This window comes from Chanos chanos, chromosome 2, assembly GCF_902362185.1.
Source record: "Chanos chanos chromosome 2, fChaCha1.1, whole genome shotgun sequence".
Taxonomy (NCBI): Eukaryota; Metazoa; Chordata; class Actinopteri; order Gonorynchiformes; family Chanidae; genus Chanos; species Chanos chanos.
In genome coordinates, this window is record NC_044496.1 from 43,969,599 (window position 1) to 43,993,746 (window position 24,148).

Sequence of the window (24,148 nt, forward strand, 5' to 3'; positions counted from 1 at the left end):
TCAAATTAATTGTGAGCAGTAGGTTTATACTTCCACTGTTTGTGTTTTATATATAACTCACAGTAAATCTGGTTTCCCTTTGTATGCCTTAAAACTGTTGCTGTGTGAAAAAAATGATCATTGTTGATGTCTTAATAGCCATATGTGGTCATTCCTATGTCCTTAACAAAATACAACTGTATCTCCCAATAAGACAAGAAACTTATTTAAAATGCTGGTTTGCCAACACTAACTGCATGTCTGGTGTCTTAGAGGTAACACAAATAGCAAGAAACTCCTAACCAAAACATGTGGTGAGGGGTCTCTGTGTAGTAATGATATCAGAAATGCTGTTACCATAGGAGGGCAGTAATCCTGTTATTGAAATACAGACTGTCCAGAACCAGCACCTTCAGCACACAGATAGAATGGGGATGAACAAAATAATAAAAACAGGAAAGGAATAAGCATTCAAATTTTGGAATAAATAAACTACAGTTAGGAAGAAGTCTTTGCATGTTTCATGTTAATTTCAATATTAATATGTGTATACTGTTAATGATGTCTTTAAGTATGTCACTTTTTAAAGCAGTGAAAGAAGTCTGACCAGAGAGATCTAAGTCATTTTGAAAGAATCAAATACTTAGCTCCTGCATTGCAAGTAGGTAAGTTATAGAAATTCCAAAATTACTTGATGTGCTAAGGAAAGTAATGTTAAAAATCATGATGATGTATGCCAAACAATGAAAAACTACACCAGGAGAGAGGAGCTTTGACTGCAGGTTGAACAACTCGCTTACAAAGTGACGTTGCAAGCTTCAGAAGCTGATATTTATAGATAACATTTATTTATAGATATGTTGAAACTGCTGGTATTTAGGGAAACTGAACTGTCCTAATACACACCTAAACCAGTTCAAAGGAAGCTTGAGCACTAAGATGAAGTCAGATGGCTCCCATGGCCTCGCACATGCTATATCAAACTTCCAGCTTGCTACATCCAACTACCAGCATCAATAAATAATCTAAAAATAAATTAACTTTAATAAAAGACTCTGAGATGTAAGATACACAGTAGATTTCAACCTCTTTTGTTTCTACAAGAACTGAAGGCTTTCCCACCCCAGTAAAAACAGTTCAGAGGTTCAAAATTTGTACTGTTCCAAGAAGTTTTGCTGAAGGCAAAAGTTGACCTAGCTGTTTACTTGTTAGAAATATTTTATTCAGTGTTTCCATTATTTTGTATACCCCATCTAAGTAAACATTTATCCGAATCCAAATAATATTATCAGTCCACATCAATTCTTTTGGGTTCCCCAGTCACTTTTGGCATAGTAATATTTTACTGACTTCAGTAGGTACTTTCAAATGTTAACTGATAAATACAAAAACATGATAAATCACTTTTGATACAGTTTAATGTCTCATCAAATGGCCACTCTGCTAGTGCTCTTTCCACCTTTCATCCATTCTCATTTTTGCACACTTTCTCAAGCCCATTTTTCATTTTCTTTCCTTTTGCCTTTTACGCAACCTCCTGTGTCTTTAAATCACCAGGGCTTTATCTGGTTTTATGAGCTTCACAAGGTTTAATGATCACATACAATCAGACTCCAGAGTCTACAGACAAACATTTTTTCTGTGTCTGTATTTGGTTTTTGACACAAAATTAAATTTCCAGACATATCCTGTGGTATTTAATCTTTTCCCCACTTAAAATGTATTAATGTTAAGTTAAAATCAGATGATTTTTGAAAATAGTATACTGTTGATACTATTGTTAGTCTGTTCTGGTCACTAGAATAGGTATTCTAAACCGTATTGACTGAAGGCTTGGCATTACGTGTTAAAGTTATATTTATAAACACTGTGAGACTGTAGCAATGACAACAGTTACACTCATAAAGTACCATAGAAACAGATGCTGCCTTTCCTTGCACAACTCTTTCAAAGGAGGCGAAAATTGTGGTGTACTACAGTAATATTCCACTAGATGGAGCTAAAGTTCTGAAAACTGTTAATATAAAGTTCAACAGTGCACATTCAATGCAGGAAAGGAGGTACTGTGCCTACATCATTACCATGTTTCTTTTTAACTGTCTTTTGTGACTTCTTAATACTTGTAAAACCATCACGTGGATCTGGACTCCCACGTACTTTATCTGGATTCACAAAGATTTATCGGAAACTATATGTTAACCAGTTTCCTTTAAGTACCTCTTGAACAAACAGAAAGTAGTCCGAACACAAGGAGTATCGCGGACTACCAGTTCTATTTACTGGTGGTACAGTCACCCTTAGACCATCTTTCTTCCAAAAAGCAATTATTTGTTGACATAAATATATTCGATGCTTTGACTAAGTGTGATTAATAGAATGCTCTCAGTTTTGCGTTTAGTTTTCTGTTGAGGCGAGTTGAGGGAATTGTATGACATATTCCTCTCGGTGTAATGTAAGCTCTCTTCTACATCTGTTGCCTTGCGGAACAAACTGCCTTGGAGGTTCTGCAACATTTGGGATGGTTTGAATGAAGAACCGAAATGAAAATATTGAAATGTTCTGAGACCTAATAATGTTTACTCCCATCCAGAGGGTGGCAGTGTGTACCTTTAGTATTTTGTGATCACCCAACAATCAAGTGAGATCAAGCAGAATCTAACACTGGGTAAGGAAGGGTTGTCACGAAAACAGTCACTTTTACGGGTGACAGGGGCAAAGCATTGTATGCAAGTCCCACGACCGTAGCCGAAATGGCCGAATACAGCCAAACAGGCATACTTACGGCACTATTGTTTTTTACTGTTGTCACACTCCGAGACATATACCTCGGAAGAACCATGACTCAACACCATCAAGCTTTGGAGGACCTGGGGCCCGAAAGCTTGCTGGATGATGTCCACACTCAGAAGCTAAACAAACAGAAACTGTACACAGGTCCAGTTCTGAAGTTCCAGTTCTGGTAAGTTGGTTTTAGAGAATCTGATCCAAATATTAACCGTAACTGGTGAACTCGCCGATACGCTGTCCTCATTAGATAAGCAGCTGTACTGACGGCTAGCTTAACGCTATCAGTAAGCTTACCGAATTCCGCTCGACACGCTACTGTTGCTAGCGTCAATGAGACAAGGGAGTTAATGTTACAGAAATCGACAAGGCCTTCTTCTGTCCTCTCGAATATACAATGTGCCGAATCCCGTAACAGACATTAACATTCTTCCTCGTTACTCAAATTTTACTGTTACTAGTAGTAGTAGTATAGTCTAAAGCTTATCATTTTATTAGCCTTAAGCTTAAAATAATGAGATTGCGTCTTACGTATCATTGATATGGCTGTGTGAATAAGTAACTGTAGTGTGCTGGCAACGTGTTGTTGCCAGTAGATTTATTGACCTCATATTACCTGTTGTTACTTAGATTTTACTCTGTGTCTACATGTTATGTCTAAATAAACAGCCTTGGAGCTAATCAAACGTATTGATCCTGCACCTTTGTTTTTTCAGCATATCCTGAGGGTACAGTAAGGTGTTCCAGGAGTACTCCCGGTCGATAAACCAGCTGTACCCGGACATCAAAATTGAGGGAGAGAACTACCCTCCTAAACCAATTAACAAGTGAGTGGTCTCAGCGGGAATAACATTTGTATGAGGCAATTGGAAGGACGAATCGTGCTATAGTGCTCTGAATACTGATTTTGTTATGAAAAATGCTAGTAAAACAATGTTAATCTGTCACCCTTGATGTATCTCACTTAATATCTTTCAGGTACATGGCAAACTTCATTTCTTATTTTAAACTGCTCGCCATTGCCCTGATTGTGACTGGACAAAATCCTTTTCAAATGCTTGGGATGGAAACGCCTAGAGTGTGGTCGTGGGGCCAAGAGAATAAGGTAGCTCAGGCTTATATAACTGTATTTTCTGTTTTAAAAAATCCATAGCCTTCAAGAGAGTGAAGGCAAACCAGTGCCACATGAAAATTATACAAGACAGTTAACTCTGTTCATCATGGTTATAGAATAGCAGGTTTGACAAGTTTGTTCACATATAATTATTATTACATAACTTTTGAATGTCTTGGGTTGGTCATTGTGCCAGGTTGTTCCATACTGTTTATGATGCCAGTGATTCAGTCAGAGATCTGACTTGGTAATTGCTTTGGGTGTTCCCCATGCACATCACTCACCAGTATGTTATTTGTGCCTTTATATAAACGTCTTTCGTGATTAGTTACAGAGCGACAATTTGCATGGTGTGTCTTTCAGATATTTTCCTGTCTCATGGCATTCTTCCTCAGTAACATGCTGGAAACTCATTTCCTCTCCACGGGAGCATTTGAGATCACATTAAATGGTGGGTTATTTTAACAAGTACCCAGGGCCCTATTAAATCCGATTCCCTTATATGTTTTTTAAAGGACTGTAAAACATCGTTATTTAACTTTCTACATTGTGGTGCTTATATGGTCTTAATAGGCTGAGATATAGTTCATGTCCTCTCTCTTTTCTCGGTGTTGTAGATGTTCCAATTTGGTCCAAGTTGCAATCAGGATATGTGCCCAACATCCAGGAGCTTTTCCAAATTCTTGATAATCACCTAAAAATGAATCAGGTGGACAAGTTCTCCTTTCCTGCATCATAGTGCTGTTGTTCAAGCAGAGAGATGAGTAAGTGGAATACTGCAGAAATGTTGAAAAGGGTTTTGCATGACAGCAAATTGCACATTAGTTCCATATACAGCTTCACTTGGATTCCCCAGCAAATACATATTAACACTGAAATAACATTGTTATGCTGTGAAAAGCCAATAACAAATGAATGCGCATTTCATTTTGTGTCTCCTTCTCTCTCAGGTCTCTGGGACTGTTTCTCCTGTCAGCGGGACTGTGGACCGTGGCTTTATGAAGGTCTGCACTGAAAACAGTTTGCTGTGAGTGCAGACTGGATCCCTCTCCCACTACACACACTTCCACTGCCTGGTGAAACACTCCTCCAGCTAAGCTCCATCTCATTCTTCTTGTTCAAACATTTATCTATATGCATAAAATTGTAAAGAAACAACTCGGACTATATGTACTGATAAGATAGCAAATACAGAAGTTTTGGTAGAAGGAAAAGCCGCATAGGCTGCTGTCATCTTTGTCTGTCCTCTTTTTTTTCTTTTTTCTTTTTGCGTTTGCTAAAATCTGGATGAAATGTTCCATTTCTCTCAAGGGCGACTGTGATTTTAGTTTATTTGTCTTAAACTCTTCAAACAATCCATTGAGTGTTGGTTTACACTACTGTAGATGTATACTGTACATGCTCTGTCTAATTTCAGTCAGACTTTTTGTGAAGAGAGCTGTTTGCCATCCTAGAATTTACAAAGTTAGTCAAGGCAGGCTAAACCTTTTAAAGTGCTTGAATGTGTATTTTTATGTATTCACAGCAGAGTTAGTTCTAATGTTCCACACTTTAAACTTAAGATGCTTTACAAGTTGAAATGTGAACAGGATTCTGCTATTAGATGAACCCTTCAAGCTATTTATTATTGCACTGCCACCAAACTCTTAAACTTCAGGTGTTGGAGACTGCCATAGTATGAATGACAGTTACTGCAGTTGTTACGAGTTTATTCTCCAGGAGTGCTTATTGAACATAACACTGTATATCAGAAGCTTGATTAGAATGGTACTGTTTATAAAAACTACTCCTATTTTTTTTCCCATAACCCTTTATTTTGATGAAGCTTTGTTTCTGTGGATTCATATCTTGGGTGACCTTTCTTTGGGATTTAGCAAGGTGAAATTTTCTGCCTTTTCAAAAGTGATGTAGAATAAAGATGCTTCAGATCCTGTCATGTGTTATGTTTTTGTATGCAAAGTGGTCTGTATGTTTTCACTGATGTTTTCAGTGGTGACTGTGGAGCACTTGAAGACTGTGCTGGTATAGTGCAATTTGGGTGTATATGAAATACAGACCCATAAACATAGCCTGTGTTTGTCTTGTATTACTTTTATTACCTTTGTTCTGTATTTGTCCACAGGAAGTTATAGATTCATAGATAGATAGATAGATAGATAGATATAGATGTAGATTTGCATGTTAACAAAAGATAAACTTTTGATTGCCATCCAAACCATGACTAATGAACAAAACTGTACATACATTGACACGTAGCCATTAAATAAATAGGTAAAATAATTAACAAATGAATAAGTTGGGTCTTTAGGTATTCTACAAAAGAAGAGAACATTAGCAAGGTCTCCGTATCCTCCCAAGACATGAACACAGGCCCTGCAACATTTATTTTTACATAGAATATAAGCCTTTCTGCTGATATCACACTGATTAAGACAGCAGTCTTCAGCTATTAAATTAGTGAATTATTACAACACAATGTCAGACAAATGACAAATTTTTACCACATACACATATTCTGGAGTGAAATGAGTAATGCCAAACTTACCTAAGATTCCTCAATTATACATGCGCTTCTCAGGTTAGAATGTGGCCATGAATGTTCAGTGTACCCACAAAGTCTTCTTGAGCAGTCAGGAGGATATCCTGGCAATGCAGAATGGATTGATGTGCAGTACATACCAGTGTGTGCAACCCTGATTCTTTCATCTGACCATAGTGAGGTAAAGGTGCCAAGCGAGAGGAATGACAGACACAAAAAATCTAGAGGTAAGAGTCGTTTATTTTATACTGAAACATTTATATGGATAGAAAGCTGTCATAAGGTATCAGAATGTTCATGCAGCTTTTGTGGCTTTACCAATAACTTCATACAGTTCACCTCTCTGCAGTTTCTACAGCAGTGCTTCCTGTGTGTGATCTTGAACAAGGTTTTACAAGAAGTGCAGACATTACATTTGTCATCAGGGACACAGATCAGGCAGGCAGATCGGTACAAAATGATCTACTGAGATGAGATCGTTCATAAGATTACACAGTTGAAAATGTACTCATTGGTCAGGGACATGACTATAGTCTCTGATCTCTTAAGAATTAGAAGGGTCCATAAGTCCTGATGTTTAATTTGGTTTAAGTCTTCCAGAGTAACACCACAAAGGTCTGAAAATACTGAGAAAATTTAGGACAGATAAGAAAGCTTCCAAATTAGACTCACTTTTTATAGAACAGAGCAATCAGAATCTAAGCTTCAGCGTTGATGAGGATAGAGATATCGTTCAGTGCAAAACTGAAAATACACACTGCTACCTTGTCCCATGTTACATCCTGTCAATTTAACAGTGTGTCAAAACAATAACTGTTTTGACTGTTGTCCATTCATCCTTTCAAACAGTAGCCTACCTTATCTCTGCCTCTCTTCCTTCTCTTCACAAACAGATTTAGTGGTAATCATTTCAAATGAAGTCCTCAGAATAGCACAAAGCACAGACGCAAATCACAAATGTTATAGGTCTATCTTGTGAGAGAATTTAGATACATAATAAAAAGTGCAGCTCACTGTCACCAGTAGTATATCACTACCGGTATCATTTATGAGTCAAGATGTATGCTAAAGACTATCAAGATGTAAATCAAGTTTAATGTTTCAGTGGTCCACAACTGTAATGAAGAATTTGCTGAGGCCTATCAGAGATGCAGACAAACAAGAGTTCATGAGGTCGGTACAACTCTTGACACTGGAGCAGATGCTTTGAAAGGATAACTGTCCATCCACTATGCTCAAATGAGGTATCTATCAGACACTGAATTCAGCTCCATATCTAGTCTACACTATCCTCCCACTGTTACTCTCCAATGTCATACCTGCTCAGCAATGAGAACAACCTGCCATGTCACAAGTGTCCCAGACAGGTTCCTGCCTAAGCACTGTAGAATAACTGAGTCCGGGTAGGAGACATCACTCAAGAGAAGGATATACAAGGCCAATACAAGGGTTCAGCAGGCAGTAAGACACCATTTTGGCTCCAGAACTACAAATTCTGTCTTCAGTTGTTTTATCGTCCTCTTCCTTGTCTGGTGTCTGGAGACATTGCTGTTGGGTTTGAAAATTACTGTTGCTGAGAGCCTGATGTCACCAGTGTGTTTTGCTGCCTCCTCTGCAATGTGACTCATGCCTTTGCTCTGTTCCTCTGTTTCAAAGCTAATGGGCTCATGTGCCAAAGAGGTAGGAGTCAAAATGGAGACCCTGCTTGAATTGTAATCCCAAATGCAACATTTTACTTATTAGGCTGCATTAACTTGTGTGGGGAAGATATCACTTTGCATTATGATTGTAACTTTTAGAAGGAAAGTGTGCCTCATGACTATTGTCATGATGAAGTATTAATATTATAGGGACCCGTGCTTGCCTAATTACCTCCACCATGGAGGTTATGTTTTCAGCGCCATTTGTTTGTCTGTCTGTTTGTCTGTCTGTGAGTCAGCAGGATTATGCAAAAACTACTGGGTCAGTTTTCATGAAACTTGGTGGTGGGGGAGTGTAGCATGGGCCAAGGAAGAACCCATTACATTTTGGAGTGGATTTAAATCGTGGGGTGGATCCAGGAATTATTTTTCACTTTTGTTAATACTGAGACCTTGGCAGAGGTCTGCGCTCTCTGAGTGCCCTTCTAGTTACTATATGCTGCAAAATGTATCTGTGTGTTAGAACAATTAGCATTCATTATGTAGATAAGTATCCTGTGCTCTATGGGAAAAATTATCTTGTATACCCCCACACACACTGGCGGACTCAGGAAGTGCCCTCTATGCCGCTCCTATATGACAGTGTCCCGAAGGGTGCCCTTTCCAGCAGAGAAAATGGGATGCAGTGCTGTATAGGGTACTTCTACAGGTGAGAAAACATGAGGAAGTGCCCAATTAGGTGCTCCTCTAATGGAGAAGTGCCCCTCCAGTGGATGAAATGTGATGCAGTGTTGCAAAGGGTATCCCTGCGTGCATGAGCATGTAGGGAAGTTTCCAAATGGATGCCCCTCCAGTGAAGAGAATGTGATGTGGTGCCCTTACAATGGGATAAACTTGAGGTTCCCGAAAGGTGCCTTTCTGATGAAAAAAAAAACTCATGGAGTGCTCTCTTAGATGCCCTTCCAAGTGAGAAAAACACGGTGAAGTGCCCTTGCAACGGAGAGAAAAAAAGTCCCAGTGAAGAGAATGAGATGCAGTGCCCTACAGTCTCCCCTACAACATGCCCTCTAGGGCAGGCTTTCCCAATGCGGGTGTAGGTGACGACAGTCTAGGGATGCCGCCAAATACTTTGATAAGATTTTGAATTTACATCTCAAACCCTGCTTACAATCAAAACACATTGTATGGCTGCTAACAAATCTTTTCTGTGTTTTTGCAAGGGGCCGATCAGTTAGGCTAATATCTAGCTAGCATTTTGATGTAATCTCATCTGCACTGTCCCCGTTTTCATTTTTCAATGTACCTTTTAGGTTAGGTTAGATTATGTTAGGTTAACTGTATTTGATAGTGAAGGCCAAGTAAATTGTTGCCAACGATGACACAAATAAAGTTTAAAATACTCATTCCCATTGTAAAAAACTTACATCTATTCCATTCATTTAAGTTTTCTGTTTTAGCCACACCCCCTCTAAAATGTTCAGATGTCAGAGGTGAGTTAATATAGTCTGAGCTGTAACCCTGACATCCTACTACAATGTGTGAGGTAGGTAATACAGTAAGCTTTCTTTTAAATAATAAAGACTGAGTTTTACCAATGATGCATTACTAAATACTAATGTATGTACAGTGCAAGTGCTTTCATAGACATCTGTGTCACATTTAAGGCTATGCCTAGCTAAGGAGCTAGCTAACTAAACGGGTACGCTTAGCTGAATCTATGCTAACCTGTGGACTCAATTTGGGAATCAAGCAGAAGTGTAAAAATCCTTCCCTAGGGAATTATTTTAGGGTACAAAATGCCCATAGGACTTTAATGTTTGGTGTGAATTGCTTTTTCAACTAACTTAAGAGCAGGGTTAGTATTGGGCTACCCTATGATTACAGGAGGCCGAGGAGAGAAAGAAAATTGAAGCACATAGAAAATGAGCTTTTTGTGCTGTGTGTGAAATAGGGCCTAAACATTTTGAAGGTTTATAGTTCCCTGTGTGTTTTTATCATAGAGGTGTGTTTACACTTTTAATCTGGATCACTTAATAACATAATGTGAATCTCAATCAAGGATGAAGACTATTTCATCATACATGATGCGCTGGTGGGGCGTCGTATCGTGCAGTAGGTGCCTTTTATTTTTTCGCCCCTGCCTTTCAAACAGCTTGAGTTCGCCACTGCCCACACATGTCCTTGGAAGTTTGCCTCACTGTAGGAAAAGCCCTGCACACCTTAACCTCAGTGATAACTGCACTGCATTTCTGAAGTATGCTTCTCTCGTGCGCATGTCATAAAGGACAACGATTCGTCACATCTGAAGTTTGTTGTCTCTGAGAATTAGCAGCTCTCATTACAGGGGACTCCAAGTTTCACTTACATTATCTGGCAACGAGGATTGGGATGGACACTCCACTGAACGTCTCCTGAGCCTGGACAGAAGGTTAACTGCGCAGGGGTCCGTAAGTGGACTGGACTGGAATACTCCGCTCCGACAAACGGAGGACGGGATCCCGCCTAAGGTTGGGACAGGCAGCAGCAAGTGGGTGCTTCATTCAGATTAATTAAGTAAGTAAGATGTTATGAATCATTCCTATTGATTTACGTAGGGAAGTTCTCGCTACCCACGTGAATTTAAGAGTGATGCATGCGGTATCAATGTTTTAGGTGCTAATAGTAAGTAGGTTGAGAAGGTTTTGGTGTCAACCCACAGCGACAAAATAAAGTAAAGAAACCCTCTGTTAAAGTTTGTATGACATGCTTTCAGCCGACTAACTATGCAAATATCTGTTAGGCCGAATGGGTCATTAAAAACAGTCACAGTACCTTGGCTTCAAACCAAAGCTAACCCACCACGTTACTTTTTTAGACTTCTTCCGCAAATTTGGCACTTAATTCCCTATTGGTCTGATAAACAGGTACATTCTCAATCGTTAACTACTCCTGGATACTCAACACGTTGTCCTGGGCAAGAAGAATGTGCCACACATATGTAGAGCATAAAACACTGTGCGCTGAAATTCTGTGTTCTCTTCATCGTTTTTTACAACGGAAAATTAGGACCACATTGAGGGGGAAAAATTGAGATTTCTAGAATAAGGTCGTAATGTTACGAGAATAAATTCGTAATTGAGAAAGAAGGCACACAATTACGAGAACGAAGTTGCAAGTTTACGAGAAAATTATAATATTACGAGAATAAAATTGCAAAATTTGATGAAAAAAAAACACAGTATTTAGGAAAATATCACCAGCAACCAAACAAAAATGATGTGCCAAAACATTAAGTATTTCGTTATTTGTGAAACCCATGCAAAAGTGTAACCACAGAATATGGTCCACGTTCCTCATTTTAACGCAGCAGCGGCAGGCTGCTCTTCTGACATTTCCCTTCTAACACGTAGCTTAAAATTACGACTTTATTCTCGTAATATTATTTTAAAAAACTCGTTTAATTACGACTTCATTCTCGTAATGTTCGACCTTATTCTCGAAATCTCAGAGTTTTTTCCCCTCGATGTGGCCCTAATACTCCGCCATACCATACAACTAAAAATATATTTTTGATAGCAAGTTTGTGTGTGTGTGTGTGTGTGTGTGTGTGTGTATAGAGAGAGACAGGTCAGAAGCTACAGGGACAAGTAGTGTCCTTACTAGTTATGTGCTTAATCTGCAACTGCTCTCCCAAATGGAAAAAAGAAACCCTATCATCTGACTTTTTTTTTAATCTCTAATATATTGAAATGAAATTTGCTGGGGGGAAAGGTAATGTTCTTCAATGTCTAAATTCTCCTTATCATTGTAAAGAGTAACTTTTTTTTTTCTTGTGAAAGTCTGTTGACCAAAATACTGAATGTTATCCTGAAAATAAACTCCCCAGTACTAGCACATAGTTTGCACTAATTTATTAAATGTTTGCAAATGAATAACTGATGATAACATCAGATCAAATGAGCAAATGATTAAAAAAAACAGATGGCTGCGGCTTACAGCTACAGTTTACTTCTGGAGATGGCAACTCTTTATTTTAACAGCTAATGTAATGACCGCTTATTATGTTATATTTGGCAAATGTTTATTTATCACATTATTACTCATTTTAACTGAAAGCAATACGGATTAAATGGCTTCAGATCAACCAAACTGGAATCATACTCGGAAGTAAATTGGAATGAAACTACAAACTGAGGTTTCAAAAAGTTGAATTTTGAAAAGCTCTTTATCTTTTGTTTATGCAACCACTTTGCACTACGCAGCGTGTTCATCTTTGTTCAGTGGTACCTCGTGGCATATCCTTAAATAGTGCGTTGTTCAGGCAACATGCTAGTTTTGATACAGCGCACCATAATATGATCACAGTCCACTTTGTCCAATAGATGGCGCTGCACGATGCGAGAGCCTTTAAAAAGCAATTTACACTTTACCTGAACATACCCTCCACAACAATAGATGGCACTCTAAGTATGCAATCATACTTCGCTGGGACTTTCGCTTTTGAATTCAACGGACAGAAGCGACCCGAGTATACGAGTATGTCGCTGGCTATCTGTATTTTGTTCGTCTAATCGTTGGGATATGATTTCAGGACATTGCTTTCGATGGGATCTTTTCAGTTTTTCATAGTTCGACGGGTTATGTAGGGCAAGCTGCCTAGACCAGTTCCAACCAAAACTGTCTTTCATCTTTACAACCAAATTGTCTGTAGCTTGCAGGCTAACGTTGACTTTAGCTAGATAGCTGGTTACTGGTCTTTATTTGTTATTCAGATGCAGCATTAGGGCGTCTCTAGATTGTTGACGAGACGTAAATACATTTTCCGACGTTATATTGTTACTTGAAAACATTGACGTTTGATTTTGATACTCCCCACCAGCAGAAAATATTTAAAAGCTAAGCAGTCACCCAACTGGGGATATACCTACCAATTTCAGTTCTCTAGCAAAATAGCACTTTACCTCTTAGCAGTGCTCCGTTCCTAGCTTATTGCTATTTATGTCTAAATTTTATTGTCTACTTAACGTTAGTCGTCACTTCTTGTACAACAGGCCTTCTCAATCAGTTAGCTCATCGGAAGCTTAAAAGTGTGGTAAACTTTAGCATTTGCTACTGATTGGATCTTACTAGCTACAGTTTGGCGTTTGGATTGTTAGCTTGTCAATTGTCTCCCCAGTACCCTTTATACTAATATTTTAGTCACCCACCGAGCGTTGCTTAACTGCAGTGTTGACTTGGTACAACCAAAGTGTCTGTTTGCGGACCCTCTGAATTGATATCTAAGTGTTATCACAAACGATTCAAATGAACGAGTTCAGTCTTTGTTTTTTGTATTTAAACATGCTTTGTCGTAATATACCCTGTCGTATTAATTAATTATAGTGACTGTCACCATCAGGGCTTCCTTTTTTTAAAAATCTATCCGCGTGTTTTTCCTCATTAGTGGATATGTATTTGTAACCTGAAGAAAACGTTCGTCTTACATGACAATTTGTCCGGATTTTACTTAACGAAAACCAGTTATTGAGGCAACATGAGTACTACAGTGAGTACTATTCACGCACGCGAACACAAACACATGGACAGACACCTGATTATGATTAAGCAAACGGGCTTTACTTTTTACATGTTTTAGTTGCAGCTGTAATTCTTGCGTTTTTTGTAGACTCAAAGGAAACGACGGAGAACATCCTCTTCATGTTCCAGATGCTCAACCAAAAGAAGTAGGACTCAGTCGTCCCAGAGAGACATGGAGACCATTGTGTTAGAGAACGACAGACTTAGTAGTGAGTGTCGTATTGTCCAGGTGTAGGTGGTCTTGCACCAGATAGAAAGTATGATCATGCCAGCTTTAGTCTGTACCATTGTACATTAGATAGTTCAAAATGAAAATACATTTAGGGCTCATGTGGTGAATCTAAAGACATATATCTTATTCCAGTTTATTAGGTGTTAGTGAAGTGCTTCTTTAATTACGATTCCCTTAGATCTTTTCTGATAATTAGTTCATTATTTTCCCTCTCTTTCCCTCAATTCATTTTGAAGATGATGAGGTGGTGGACCTTACCTGTGAAGGATTAGAACCTGCTGTTGTTGACCTCACCAACAATGATTCTGTGGTGGTGAGTTTTGCATTGTCTGCAAAACAAAAATATGCGAAAAATTATATCTAAGCATTGTATTAGCATTCAAGCATGTATTTTCATGAAATAATGTGTTGATATTGTAGTGTTCTGGTCAGTGCCCAACTCTCTTACTCAGTAGCAGACTGGACTCTCTCATACTGACAGCACGTATGATGCCACTACAGGATCAAACCAGATTATAGTATTTTGCCTGTCTGCGATCTTAATGGTTGTTTTGTTAATGGTGATTCCTCCTTTTCTTTCCTCAAATTACACCTTGTTGCCACATGGAAATCAGGTGGTGGGAGAAGGTAATGAGTCATTATTTTTCTACTTTACAGACCTAATAATCCATGTTTTAGAGTAATCCAAATAAATTTTATTTCAGTACGTTGTACACGCTGAACAAAGGTAGATCAATGTAGTTACTACGGTCATGAGTGAAAAAGTAAATTATTTGTTATGTCCACAGAAAGAATCAGTAGCGCTCACACTGAAAATAAAACATCTCTATATTTTGAATATGCAGCTTCAGTTGAATGCATGATTGCAAAACGTTTGCTTATTTCACTAGCAGTATTTTCTAATCTCATGTTTTTATGGAGTGTTTGTCATATGCAGTGTGCTTTGTAATTCATTAAAGCTTATTTAACTGCTGACATCAACCTCTGTCCAACCATTTGTAAAATGCTGATAAAAGTATGTGTGTGACTTGCTGGCAGACTCCCAGAGCAGACATGGGCAGAACACAGAGAGCTATGTGTTGAGCAGCGATGAAGAAGTAGACGAGAGTAGTGTTGGCCTCAGCCCTGCTATGCTATCCTCTCTGCAAGCTAGCACAAGGGCCAGGTAAAACTTCTATAGAGATTCAGTGCTGCTGAGATACTGCTCTAAAAATTGTAATTTCTGAGATGTTTTCCTATGATTAAAATTGTGTTTAGCACCTGTAATATTGGTCTTATCTTACATATCTGGGTTCATTCAGTCATGTGTCACTCAGGCATTGATCAGTCATCTTTCTTCTGGTGAACTTTATGTTTTACCAGTGGTTACTGGATGTAAAGTACGAAAAAATTGCATTGTTCTCTGCCTTTTTGTAAGGTGCAAACCCTAATTTGTAAAACCATGTGATCTGAGGGCCATGTGTTGTTGATTTAGATTCATTTAGGTTTGTGTCTAAAACCACTGTCACTTCTGTTTGCTCTGTCTATAGATCTATGCCTGGAGCTGTCAGCTGCCCTGTGTGTATGGATGCTTATGCAGAGGTAAGAGTTACAAAGGACATTTTAAATGTACTTAAAGTATTTCTTCTGAGCATAGTAGTCCATTCTCTTTCTTTTCCACTGCTGATACTCTGTCAACGTTCCAAGCCAAGTGAAAGTGCTGGAGAATTTTGAAATTCAGCAAAAATGTTTCACAGAACTGACTTGTCAGAAAGTCATGAGCTGGCACAGTGCACCTAGACCTCAGCAGATTCCTCCTGTCAGGTTTTAAATTAACACTGTTTCTTCCTTCGACAGATCATCGATAGTGGTCGACTGATGGTCTCTACAAAGTGTGGTCATTTGTTCTGCAGCCAGTGTCTCCGAGACTCCCTTGCAAGAGCTCATACCTGCCCCACATGCAGAAAGAAACTCACACACAAACAGTATCACCCCATCTACATTTAACCAGAGGGAGCGACACACACTTAATCAAGTGACCAACAGACCCATGGGACCTATGTGCATGTATCTTGGTCATACCTGAAAAGGCCCCTTTTGTTACTCAGTTAAACACTCAGTGCTTAAACATTCTCACATGAACAACTTTAGAAAGGCAGTGAACTATCGTGAGTGATATTCTCTTCTGTTCAAAAATTCATTTGTTTTTGTCGTATTTTTTCAAATTCGGGCACTTAAGCAGTTGTGGATGTTTGATGATCTCTGCTTCTCTACCCTTAAATGTTTACTTAAGTGGATAACCTTGTGATTACTCCACAAAGCACTGTTTCTCTGGTAACTGCGCAACTGAAGTTTCCTTCTGTGTTCTCTAGTCTGCTGGACAGTTTTGACAGTAGGATGAGGTTATATGAGAGGTATACTGAGAAATCCTGCTTTGTGGAGTATCTGGCTGTCCAGTGTTTTAGGACTCTGAGTTTGAGCTGTGTGATTAAGTGATTAACAGAGCAACCATTTCAAATATTCATATCCAGCTCTTTGTAAAATCAAAGTATGGCCATTGATTGATGTACCACTGCACTATTCTTGTTGCTACTTGTGTGAAATTTGCAACCTTTGAAACATCTTAAGGATATTACATCACCACTGCCCCCTGTTGGCCAGTTTACAGTTTAGTTTGCAGCCAGGTGTTTTGCCTCAAGCCTTCATTGTAAATATTTGTATGTATTTAATGTACAAAATGAGTAGATCACTGTATGTATCAATTAAAATAAAGGTTTGGGTAAATTCAGCCATTGTGTTTAGTTTCAGCAGTTTGTGTGATCATACATAAGATCTTTTAATTGATTGTAAAGACCACTCTTTGCTTAAGACACACAAATGCACATAAATGTCAGTTTCTGATAGTATTGATTGTTCAGTCTGAGGACTTGTTTGACCTAATATTTGTCTTATGTCCTCTTAGATGGAGAGAAGACATAGCACAAGTTATTAACAGGCATTGGTTTTGTCTAAAGTGGTATAAAGTTTGTCATACATTTCTAAAAGTGAAGGCTGTAGTTTCCAGTTGTATAACATTTTATGAACCATATTTTTGAAATTCTTGAAATCATTACAGGGAACTACTTATCCCTCTGTCATTACTGAAGTCTACCACAAGGCAGCAGTATATACAACATTTTGAACATTAACATTATTTCAGTCGTGCTATTTGGCCCTGTCAACTATTTTAAGTTAGTGATAGTACCTTCTATCACCTTGTATCAGGTGTTTGTATCACGATAGAAACTTGCCTCGCACATACATTTAAGACATGTATTCGTCCTAAAATATTGCCTTAATGAAAATTAGTCAGGTTGTTGACGAATTTTCATTTCGTGCCCAATCTTTTCTTGTGCTATATTAAGTGAATCAACACCCTACAGAAAATATTGAGTATGCTTAGAAGGGCGTGTGAACTCTGAATCATTTTATGTCCGACACAAACACTCACATACATACAAATGAAAATAAGGAAAATGTCAGTAAGTGTTAACGAGAAATTAAAAAGGCTTGGACCTGTCTGTATTATTATTATTATTATTATTATTATTATTATTATTATAGTACGGTTGCACGAAAGAGTTAAATACTAAAATGTGTAGAGCCCCTCGTTCTGATTGGTCAAAAGTTCGTCGTAGGGTTGGACTATCGTTCCCTCTACAGTGATTGCGGTGTAACTAGACGACAGACTCTGTTATCTAAATAACTTTAACGGAATTTAACGAGGGACCTGCGGTTGGTTAAATAGCAATTCCGGCTTCGCAATTATTTTATCGGCTCTTCTTTATGGGTGTAATATCATAAAACCGGCGCGTCCACAAGATCTTATTAATTTAAATTTTGTATCGGATTCCTAACCCAAGCCCGTCAGGAGACCAGTGGACTTCACACGAGCGCTTTACGGTTTATGGTTAGGCTAACTGTCATGTAAAGTGCTGGTTGCTGATCACAACTGTCCGCGTGCACATCAGATCTACAACCGCACACTGTTGAGAAAATTGATTTCATGTAACTGTTATCGCAGTGGAAATAAGTAGGACTGACTCGGAATTAACTGCAAACGTAATATCTGGCCGCAATAACGTTATTTCTAACCCGAGAAATTCGGACGCATGCACATGTAACTAGAAATGATCTGAGCGGAGATTTCAAATATGTAAGCATGGTACTTCATTTATCGCCTGAGGGAAAGAAAATCCAGAGAAATATCGATTGTTGGTAAGTCTTGATATGAATAATGATTTTTGCCTAAAATGTTAAGATGAAAATGAGTAACTACAGATATCAATAACTTTATTTAGATATCATGCTTAGCAATACCGGTTCAACAGGTAGCAAGCTCCTAAATGGCAAGCAAAATCAAGCAACAGTATTAGCAGACTGTATGGATTTTCGGTCAACCTAGTCTACAAGGGTTACAAGCTTGTGCTACGAGCACGAAAAGAATAATTCCTCTAACTGAAAACAGGGAACCATATGGCCAAAATAACTGCTGTTCGTTTGAACGGAGTTCATGAATAAAACCATTTAGTCCTTCAGCATCACATTCTACTGTGTTCCTTTTATTGTTTAGGGATAGGCTGCTTGTACTCTTGTAAGATGTTAAATAGTTAACAAGTTAGGCTCATTTCATTTTTACTTGTTAAAAGACTGTAATTCAGTAATAGATTTCCTCAATGTCCTGACCCTTTTCGAGAGGAGAAAAATCTGCAAGAAATTATAACGCTGGATAGCGTTGCATAGTAGTTCTTTTCTTTCATTATTTAGTGTGTTTTTAAGTTCACGATAAGTCAGTAATTGTTCTTTCCTTACTGAGAGCTTGTTGTCTGTGCTCTTTCCCCCAGATTCTAAAAGCAGAAAACTTCCTTAGGGACAGCATGGAACTTCTATGGATTGCCCTTTTCATTTTTGATATTATACTGTTGACAGACAGTGCTCGGGGTGAGTAGAAAAAAAATCATTTGCTTTTTCAGTTTGCATTGAAAATAGAAGGGATGCTTAAATGAGTTAATTGATGCTGAAAAACACTGGAAATTATCAGACAGCACTGAGATGAGTCGAGCTGAATTTTGCGTATGTTTGTGCCTGAGCTAATTTCGAGTTCCAATGTATAAATGATATAGTTCACAATTTTGGAACTGTTGCATAAACAAAAATAGAATAAAACAATTCATGATAACTTTAGACTTTTCACTTTTTTACATGATTCTTCCTACATTTTATCTAGTACATATCACTATGGTTGTCTTTCTGAAAGAAACTTTCAGTGTCCTTTCATGTGTCAAACTACCAGAAATCATTGTTTAAATCATTGCTCTAAGTAATATGTCTTGCTATCTATTATAAATCAGTATGCCATGTTAACACAGATACCATATATATTTACATTTTCTTGTGGCAGGACCAATCAGAATGGTTATAGCATGTATGTTATGATGAATTTGTGATAAACAGATTCAAGGCGTACCTACAGTATTAATAGTTTTCTCCTATTGAAATGATCCTCTCTTTCGTGTTTTAAAGCAGTGTGAAGTGTGAAGTGTTGTGTGAAGTGTGAAAAGTTGATTTCTCAAGTTATGGCCAGTAATTTGCATTGGCATTTAGAGAAACAAAAGGAATTTGCAGCGTTATAGCTAAAAGGCGACGACAGCAGCAAGTCCTAGGGGTCAGTTGACCAGTCACACACTCCTAGACATACACATTGTGGCTCAGTTACCTAAAGCCTCCTTCAACTTAAAAGGGGATTTATGTTATTTTTGTGTGTGACATAATTTGTTCATACACAGTGCACGGTAACTGGGAAATACGATATATTCCAACTAGCTCACCAATCAGCACTTACATGCCATTTCAGTTATTCACAGTTCTGTACACCCTTCTTAGGGGAAAGGTGGCTGGAATTGTAAGATGATCAAGTGGCATTTGAAATATTGAAATGTTAAAAAAAAAAAAAGGCAGACAAAGAAACATATTTTTCTAGAGCAATCTGTGAGATAGCGATTTTCACAATGAAACACAAAGTACCTTGTGTCACTTTCCTGGCAGCAGCCCCTAAACACAGGTCAAGGAGCTGTGGTGCATTGGGTTTCAAAAATATTAAGGTAAGGAATGGGGGACCCTCAAGGCTTTCTCCTAAGCTCCGGAAAGGCAGTGTTTGACCGTGATACCTTGAGCAGTGTTTCATCATTGTTTGCTCAATGTGATCCTCTAGAGTAAGGAAGTCCCCAGCCGTGGTGTTTTTGAGCTGAAACAAACCATCATTTCAGTTCAAAAGCATCTGAAAGGGGGCCCATGCTGATGACTGAGATAGAGAGGGAAACTGACTCCACTCCCTTCAGACCTGCAGGTGAAGCGTGAGCACTGGAGTCTCCCATTTACCGTTACCATACCTTTCAGACTCAACAGCCAGTCACAGCGGCTGGCAGATAGAGAGAGAGAGAGGTGGAGGGGGGAAGGAGAGGAAAGGCAGGAGAAAGATAGAGAGAGGGAGGCCGAACGGCGTCTGAGCAGATTGCATCTGCGAGGGTGCGGAACAATGCAGCATTCACGGTCACACAGCCCCGGCCTTCACGGAGACGCTTAGCCAAAAGTAAACACAAATCCGATTAGATTAGGCAATTCTGTTTGTGTGGCAGGACAATGCCACAGGTTCGTCTGCGGATCTGAGTCGTTCAGGAGCATCGCATGAAGAGAAATGAACACAGTTGACTCGTTGCCTTGATTGTATCAGCGCGTGTACCCGTAGGGCCGATTTGATATGTCTTTAGATAAGGTGATGGAAAGGAAAAAAACAGAAGAAATCCTGTCTCTGTATGGGTATCTCATGTAAATTTACCAAACAATGGTCATGTTGCCTGAAAAATCAGATATTTAGAATGTGTGTTTTTGAACAACTCAGACCTTGAGTTGAAAGGTTTACGATTGAGAGATTAGATTACTGTCGGAGGATTGACAGACTAGTCCAGACGATCAGTTAAAAACCTCATCGTTACTTGTTTACTGGAAGTTTTGGGTGTCTTATTTCTGTCTAGAGGATGCAGTTTTTTGTCTTCAAAAATAAAACAAGGTAGAATTTTCAGGATCAGTGCAGGCATTTCAGAGTAATGAGACACAGGGCAAATATGAAATGAATATATTTCTGGAGACATGTATTGAAAGATATGAGAGAAATTTCACCCAAAGAAGTTTTTACGAAGTTTTAAGAATAACAATGATGAAATAAGATTATATACCTTACGGTTCCCTCAGAGCGTTTTGGATTGTTTCTGTGACTTGTTTTTCAACAGTTTTGAATGTCAGAGTGTGCTCTTGAGACAGTGCCTTTGGAAAGTTTATCAGCACTTGTGTATCATCATGAAGATTTCTAATGACTTTCTAAATCACAGTTGCTAAATAGACTCCCCTCAACAGATTCATTGTAGCAGAGTGGTAACAGTATAATAGGAAAATCCACTTGCTGAAGGGTCCTTACGAGAAGCATCTACCCAGCCTTCCTTGTCTGTCCTTGGTGCAAGAGAGTTCAAAACCTCACGTCAGATGACAAATATTTTCCATCGCTAGCGGAAGCGTCATTTGTGCTTGGCTGCCAGAGAGGCACATGAATTGGATAGCTTATGCAATGTTTCCGGGCTGTGGCTGAAAAATTAGCATCTTTTTCTGTCTGCAGTGATCTGTCCAACTGGCACGTCTGGCAAGTGTTTGTATTTGTGGCTTATGTTGTGTCTCGACAGATACACTTTTGGTCTCTTGATGAGAAATCTATGGGAGAGCTGAAAAGCTCCCCTACTAACATTTAATCGTGTATTCAAATAAAGGTGTTTTCATGGACATAGTACATTTGTAAAGCAGATGAAAATAAGCTTTAATATTCATTTAGATCTATACTTGAAATGTAGTGTTTTAACATGTGTTGTTTGTGAGCAAGTTTCACCTTTACAGTAAGAATCATAGTAGGTTTTATAGGTGAACTACTTGATTAACCTCAATCCTTGTGTTAAATTCTCATGACGAAACTAACAGCGCGCATTTAAAAAAAAAGGACTTTTTTAGATCCATTAATACCTATGCTTTTATATGCAAGGTAAGGAATATAAGAGGATAGAGTAGGGATAGAGGGAGAGACTGACAGAGACAGAGGGAAGGAGAAGGAAGAACATATGGGCTTGTACAAATGGGGAATGGAGTGGGAGTGATGTTGAGTTGAAGTGTTTGTGAGTTCATGCTGCTTTGTTTATACTAATGCAGACCACCCTTTACAGTGACTTTAAATATTCTTTTGAAGTGGACTGCAGTGTTAGCAGGTAATAAATACATAAATATAACTTAAACTGATGCTAAAACCTACTAACTTCTGATAATGTACAAAAAGAAAGCACTCAGAGGTAAGTTAATGATATTCTGGTTAAGAAGGAGACAGAGAATGAGTCCCCTATAGAATGAAGAAGAACATTTGTTCATTCATTCTCCCTCCCCTCCTCCTCCTTCCTATCCTTTTCCCCTCCCTCTCTCCCTCTCCCTCTCTTGCTCTACGTTTCCTATGGTTTATCACTAGCTAGAACCCAGAGGAAGTGTATGTGCTGTATGTTGTTACAGTTGATTGTTCTCCCCAAACTTCAAGGTGTGTATTGACATATGGGGGTCTGGGGATGGTTGTTACTACATGTTTTGCACTCAACATATCAGTGGTCCAGTTATGGTAAGCAGGACTGTGTGATAGGGATAAAAATATCATTATCAGGGGACAGCAAATGACACAATTCATTGCAAATTATTCAGTTCTATGGTGAATTTGTACAATTTACATGGTTAGAACAAACAAATAGATAAACGGTGAAATATAATCTGTGCAGCTTTTAGAGTTAGTGCAGTACATTAATATGAGTGCAACATTCCTGTGTGTAAATTCCAACTTTATTAAATTAGCGCTTTATAGACCGTGGATAGCTGGTGCTAAAAGATTAAAGAAAATAAGTGAAGGCTGCATTGGGAATAAAATGCCACTAACAGCACAAAAAAAATGACATTCTTACTGAACAAGGTGTTAGCAGAAAGGTGTGAAGCTCTGAGGAAGGCTCAAGGAAGAATGGTCATTAAGGTTGGCTAATAAAGTGGTTATTGCAAAGTCAAAAGGTGTTTACATAGCGACCGTTTCTTTGTCACCTAGCCTCATTGGCAATCCACTGTAAAGAACATTCCTCTGTAATGAGGTGGAAAATAGTTCAGGGACGTAAATTGTGCTACGGTCTTATTCAGCACACAGTGGTACAAATCACTCGATTCAGTGGTGAAGGAGGCCTTGGATACTTGAGTACATTAGCCACGTCTTCAGAATGAAAGTGTTTTTAATGTTAGGATCTCAAAAGAACTTTGAAACTGCGGAATAATGAGCAGATCTCAGAGACGTTGCCTTTCTGGCTCGCGTGATTGAAAGTAGAATGAGAAAAGGAATGGTAATGCCGTTAAGGTTCTTCCAGATTGAGAAACTCTGCTCAGAGGACAGCTATGAGTGTTACCAGTGGAGTATGACTCCTGTCATCTGGTGTAGTTTGACCCAACTGAGTACATTTAAGTAATATAACCAGCCTTGAATATGAGTTTTGTGTTGTAATTAGTCCCCGAAAGAAAGTCAGAGTGTGTGAGGGTGATACAGTGATGACAGCAGTGACATATGGCCTGTCCTTTGATGGCTGATGGAGGTCTTCCAAACCATCAGTGCTTTTGGAGGGCTGGGGAGTTCCTTTGCTAGCCTTGGTGCCTTGTGCTGCCTAGATGCTGGTACAAGATCATGTTGCCCATGGGGGAGGTGCCCTCAATCACAGGAGTGAGAGAGGAAGAAAAACAGCCTGATTTCAATGGGGGTTGTAAAAATATTTTGTTAAATCTAGGGATGTGAGGGAGCAAATGCCACATGCCAGTTGTGAGCCATTTAATGCTTAAATGTGAAAGGACGTAACTTTGTGCAAACTTCCAGTTTAAATGCAGTATACAATGAATTAGTAGCAACAAAAGGCTTCAAATATCACATTTTACCTGACTGGTAGTTTACATATATATAATTGGACTAAATGTTAGCACATAGCTCTCAACTTGCACGGTACTTTTGCCTTGGTCGTTCCTCTGAGACAGTCACTGTAAAGCATAGCCTCCTTAGTTCCGGTGCTTCAATGCCTCATTGTTGTGGTGCCTGCAGCTTATGTTTGGCCAGAGTTCCGTGGAAGAGGTCAGAGGTCCAGAGAGCTGACCACAGAGAGGGCCAGGTTAGGTCACATGCCTGACCCTACACCAGA

At 38.8% G+C, this 24,148-nt stretch overlaps 3 protein-coding genes across 4 annotated transcripts in view; all 3 read left to right on the forward strand.

Moving 5' to 3' along the window:
* The first annotated feature begins 2,648 nt into the window (after nucleotides 1-2,648).
* On the forward strand, nucleotides 2,649-5,789 carry selenot2 (selenoprotein T, 2). The gene is made up of 6 exons (XM_030765739.1): nucleotides 2,649-2,938; nucleotides 3,480-3,590; nucleotides 3,742-3,868; nucleotides 4,241-4,328; nucleotides 4,495-4,641; nucleotides 4,828-5,789. Exons 1-5 carry the CDS (start codon nucleotides 2,730-2,732, stop codon nucleotides 4,614-4,616), a joined length of 657 nt encoding a protein of 218 aa, XP_030621599.1. The 5' UTR covers nucleotides 2,649-2,729; the 3' UTR covers nucleotides 4,617-4,641; nucleotides 4,828-5,789.
* Nucleotides 5,790-12,551: 6,762 nt separating this feature from the next.
* Nucleotides 12,552-16,591, forward strand: rnf4 (ring finger protein 4). 2 transcript variants are annotated; one of them, XM_030765772.1, is made up of 8 exons: nucleotides 12,552-12,571; nucleotides 13,479-13,580; nucleotides 13,701-13,821; nucleotides 14,081-14,157; nucleotides 14,459-14,471; nucleotides 14,883-15,009; nucleotides 15,374-15,425; nucleotides 15,681-16,591. In XM_030765772.1, exons 2-8 carry the CDS (start codon nucleotides 13,569-13,571, stop codon nucleotides 15,828-15,830), a joined length of 552 nt encoding a protein of 183 aa, XP_030621632.1. In that variant the 5' UTR covers nucleotides 12,552-12,571; nucleotides 13,479-13,568; the 3' UTR covers nucleotides 15,831-16,591. The 2 variants fall into 2 exon arrangements, with proteins under 2 accessions (XP_030621632.1, XP_030621630.1); XM_030765770.1 differs by lacking the exon at nucleotides 12,552-12,571 and having other exon boundaries at nucleotides 13,157-13,580.
* A 976-nt stretch (nucleotides 16,592-17,567) lies between these two features.
* The window catches only part of fgfrl1a (fibroblast growth factor receptor like 1a), a 38,149-nt gene continuing 31,568 nt past the window's right edge, over nucleotides 17,568-24,148 (forward strand). Inside the window, exons 1-2 of the mRNA XM_030766133.1 lie at nucleotides 17,568-18,080; nucleotides 18,707-18,803. Coding sequence (XP_030621993.1) covers nucleotides 18,740-18,803 — 64 coding nt within the window. The 5' untranslated portion in view covers nucleotides 17,568-18,080; nucleotides 18,707-18,739. The remainder of the gene's footprint in view (nucleotides 18,081-18,706; nucleotides 18,804-24,148) is intronic.